The sequence below is a fragment of the Haliotis rubra genome, unplaced genomic scaffold (genome assembly GCF_003918875.1).
Source record: "Haliotis rubra isolate DU_JTF1 unplaced genomic scaffold, ASM391887v1 Scf668, whole genome shotgun sequence".
In the NCBI taxonomy this organism is placed as follows: domain Eukaryota; kingdom Metazoa; phylum Mollusca; class Gastropoda; order Lepetellida; family Haliotidae; genus Haliotis; species Haliotis rubra.
The window spans coordinates 490,267-494,917 of record NW_025767377.1 but is presented as its reverse complement, the minus strand read 5'-3'; the positions used below and the strand labels follow the sequence as shown (position 1 = coordinate 494,917).

Genomic DNA, 4,651 nt, shown 5'->3' with positions numbered 1-4,651 from the left:
TGATTGTTCCTCAGTATTTTTATACCTAACATTACATGCGAACAGTTCAAACAAACCATCTGGCAGCAGTCATTCATAAATACAATATGAGTATGCATCACCTGTTAAGTTCAAAGTCTCTTTTATCATTGCTTCCGCAATATCAGGCGTTTGGATCCTGAGGCGAAGAACATTCTGTAGAAAAAGCCTGCCAGAAGGGATCCAATGAAAGGTCCAACCCAGTATACGTAATGTGACCTGAAGGCATTGAGGCTGGAAGACACACTCAGTAGAACGGCAGGTCCAAAACTCCTTGCTGGGTTCATAGATCCACCTGTAGTGTTGAAAGCTCCCAGGATGCCAACCGAAACAGCAAATCCGATGGCTAGTGGGGCGAACTTGGTCTTCGTAGATTCGTCAACAGTAACTAGAATGACTGTCAGAACTAGCAAGACAGTGATAAGTGTTTCACAGAGAATTCCCCGTCCTGGATCCACTTTGGTCAGAAGATGCGCTCCGCCGTAAATTATTTCGTAGGCACTGTCAAGGAGAACTGCTTTGCAAAAACCTGCACCACATATGCCACCAAGGATCTGGGCGATGACATAACCGAGTGCAAGGATGGGGACATGCCACCGGCTAGAGTCACACCCACAGTAATAGCTGGATTAAAATGGCCTCCACTTATGCTTCCAAATCCCATGATTAGAACAGTTGATGTTAGTCCGTGAGCTAGAGCTACTGCAGCTGCTGAAGGAACTTGAGATTGGACTGTCAGAGCATCCTGTGTCGACAAACACCCGATAAACACAAAGAGACACACTCCAAGAAATTCAGCTAAACATGGCCGGATGACCGACTCAAAATAATGAGAAACGTCGCTTTTCTTCTCAAGGAGAGGGTCACAGTCGTTTGAGTTCGGCGTTTCCATAACTGATGGAAGCTTTGTCGAAGCAAGCAGCAATTCAGACGTTTTGAACGTTGTAGCAGGCGGTGACGTCACATTCCGTCTCAGCGTAAGACATTGGTCTATGACGTCATAATTGTCATTACGTAACGTTTTCGCGACGGGCTTTTATCGAACGTTCTTGATGTGGTCACCCACTCTCCTACCCAGAGTTCCATGCGAGCATAGTACCTCTGCCACAGACGATTCGTCACATCTTGCACCGTCCATTCAATATAATGTACATATTTCTTAACTCTGTCATTTTTTACGAGTCTACACATCTAATTAAACATCTTTGATAAAATGGTTTAGTTTTCCTGAGAAAATATCCTAAAACATGTAACACTATTTCGATTTGCGTAGCGATCCTTTGTTTACATAGGTTGTACGGATCCGCGTGCTGTCATCGAAGCCAACAGAGAGCAAACGATGCATCCAGTTTTATATCTAAATATGTACTGTCATAAATGTTACTGTCGCAGTTGTGGAAGAATATACATGTAACAATGAAAAACATTGTGAAGAGCGCGCCGAAAAGCTTCCGTAAGGCCAGTCTCTTCTTATTATGAATATGCGCGCTTGTTTACAAACAAGAGAAAAGTCCGGTCACGTGATATGCAAATTAGCCTGTGGCAGTGATGTTATGCTAAGTCATCACTGCGCCGGAGTGTGTCTCCAACCCAGAGTTCAATGCGGCGAGCTGGTTGCCGGTTCCCTACGCACGTCCTCAACTTAACACTCCGGCGCAGCGATGACATCACTGCCACAGGCTAATTTGCTTATCAGGTCATAGGCGGATCCAGAAATTTTCAAAAGGGGTGTGTGGGGTGTGTGTGTGTTTCGAACCCCCTGAACCCCTCCTCTGGATCCGCCACAGTAGGTGACCCGATTTTTTGCTTGAAAAACAGGAGAGACTGGTCTATTGCAAGCTTTTCGGTGCGCTCTTCATATTGTTTAGCATAGTGATATAGATAGTCTTCAACAGCTGCAAAGGTGAGGTGTGGAAATACATATATATCGCTAGCCTTGCTTCAATGCTATACTGAATGCTAATCCCATGGATGTACATGTGTAGTAATTCTAGATAAGCGCACAGTACAAAGTTCCAAGGACGCCAGTCTGTTAGAGGCACCATACAACTTCTTTGTTCTATATAGCTGACGTTTCGATATAGATTCAAATATCGTTGTCAAGCACTTGCTTGACAACGACCTTAGAATCTATGTCGAAACGTCGCCTATGCAGAATAAAGAAGTTGTATATTCATAAAAATAGTCCTCATTCTTCATCTACCGAACTTCTAGAATGCCAATCAAAGAAGTTATACTTGTGCAAGTCTGTTGTATCGCGAGCTCTCCGTAAGGCTTCGATGACAGCCCGTGGAGCTGTACAACCAATGTAAACTAGGAATATTTATGCAAATCGAAATAGTATTACACGTTTTAGGACATTTTCTCAGTAAAACAAAAACTCATTCTATCACAGATTTTAAATGAGATGTCTCGACCCGTAAAAAATGAACCAGTTGAAAAACATATTCAGTATACTGAATGGACTGTGTAAAATGTGACGAATCGTCACGTGGCGGCTGTCTGTGCCAGAGGTACTATGCTGGCCGCATGGAACTCTGGGTAGGAGAGTGTCTCCACTTGTACCAGCCCTGTAGAATGCGATATGAGTGAATTCGACCGTAGATTGGTTCCCGGATCCTCCCATTCCTGTCGCGCAAGCAAAGTCTGTCGCAGGAACGAACAGGAACCAGTCTATTGTCAACCCTGTTTTCCCTGCTTCTAAAGCCCGCATGACTAATGTTCTTAAAAGGAAATTATATAAAGCAAATATATATAAAAAGTTATGCTCCATGTCAAAGTCTAGGGAAAGATATATTGTAACCCCTTTAATCGGGACGGTTCCAATGGCATGTACTGTCGGGGTATGACGTGATCGCTCGGAAAGTGGGCTGTTCGGACTAAAAAGGTGTCACTTTTTCCAGATTATTTTCGTTCCATCGCGCCATATTATAAATGACTTATGTTAATACGTCAAGACTGTTTTGAGACCATTCATCTGGTACAGGAATACAAATATGTTTATTTCCTTTAACACTACAGATAATTGGCTTCTGATTCTCACCATCGACCGACATAAACCAGTATTTGTTTCATTGTGTTTATTATTCATTTCTGGTTCCGCTGTATTATTTATATTCCAATCAAGGTTGTACCCACTTAATGACCATCATTGTCCCCAATATCCTGCTGTGACCATCAGATGTACGAGCTTATACGCCGGAAAAACATTCGGGACACAATGTCACGGTTTAGAAACTTCTAGGATTTGATTCCTTTAACCTTTATTCATCTAATATCTTTAACTATTATCCTTCAGGTATTTCATATCATTGTTGAGTCTCAAACTGCATACACACGTGATGCCTAGCCGTTTGTTGTCTTTTCATACATTCTTTATCTTTGTAATGAAAAGTACAATGTCATTGTAACTTCAAGTAATTAAGGATAACATATTCCGCACGACATCAATAGGACTTTTGCTTTGTTCTTAGGTTAAATCACAGAACACAGAAGAACGTACCGTACTCCCAATTTCCTTGGTAACGATTTCCTTTGACACGAGGAAGTGTTTGTCCAGTGAAATTAATTTTGATTGTTTCTATCACGATCTACTCATTGTTTACCACTGACGGTCCTTCAAACCAATGTAGTAGGTTGTACGCACCAGTTGGTCTCACAGAGACAGTTGTGAGGCGGATGATCTCAGGATGGAGAAGTGCATCCTTTTCATGATTCCTTGGATTTTGAAATTAGGTAAGATTTAGAACATTTCTTTCGATATAGGACATACAGGCCAAGAGATAAACCTGTAATTTAAGTGAACATGTATATATTTCGCAAAATAATATGCCATTATTAAGAGTCATCGTATTACAAACGTTCTGATCAAACCTTTGAAAACACAATTGAAATCTCAATTTGAAACGGTGATTTTCAAAATGAGTGTATATTGGGGGTCAAACCTTTGTTTGTTTCATTGGTTATAACTGGTGAAAGCCACACTTAAGAGAAACAGAGTTGAAAATGGTGTGGCTCAATCGGCAATGGGCATGGTTGAGTGATCGTGTGAATGTGGCTCTCCCGGCAATGCGCCATTAGCTAATCCATGTTACCGTAAATAATGTGAATCATTCATTATCTAACATCTAGAAATCCAGTTGAATTGTTCGCGGAGAAAAGTCCAGGTCACGCAAACTAGCTGCCCCACGTAGGTACCCAAAAACCTTTTACGAATTATTTATGATTATGAAACCAATTATTTCTTTGAAGCAGTTTAACTTAATATGGGTGGGTCAATTCAATGTTTTATCTTTTTCTGATAACTTTTTGAGATAAGAGCTATTGTTGCCTCAGTTATTATGTTTACATTCATGCCAAAAACTCAACAACAAAATAATAATTTAGAAGAATGACCATTTATTGCGCAATTATACTTTAAAAAACATCAACATATTAGAAGCCTAACTCCTTCCATTTCGTAGCTGTTTTTAAGCAAAATTTATCTCTAGATTTTCCAAAATCAGTATTTTTGCCACCGTTGCGGTAATGACATTTATTAAGAGATGACATATATTTTTTAAGAGCAAAAGCTGAAATTGCCCTTTTCCATAGAATGACCTATTAGCATGTATCATTATATCTCAGAACATAT

The 4,651-nt window shown here is 40.6% G+C and overlaps 1 protein-coding gene across 1 annotated transcript; it reads right to left on the bottom strand.

Moving 5' to 3' along the window:
• LOC124257600 (aquaporin-8-like) lies at positions 1-983 on the bottom strand. Its single transcript, XM_046691702.1, is given in 2 exon segments — positions 1-601; positions 604-983. Coding segments are annotated over 2 exon segments (783 nt in total). The 5' UTR covers positions 911-983; the 3' UTR covers positions 1-125.
• Positions 984-4,651: the final 3,668 nt, after the last annotated feature.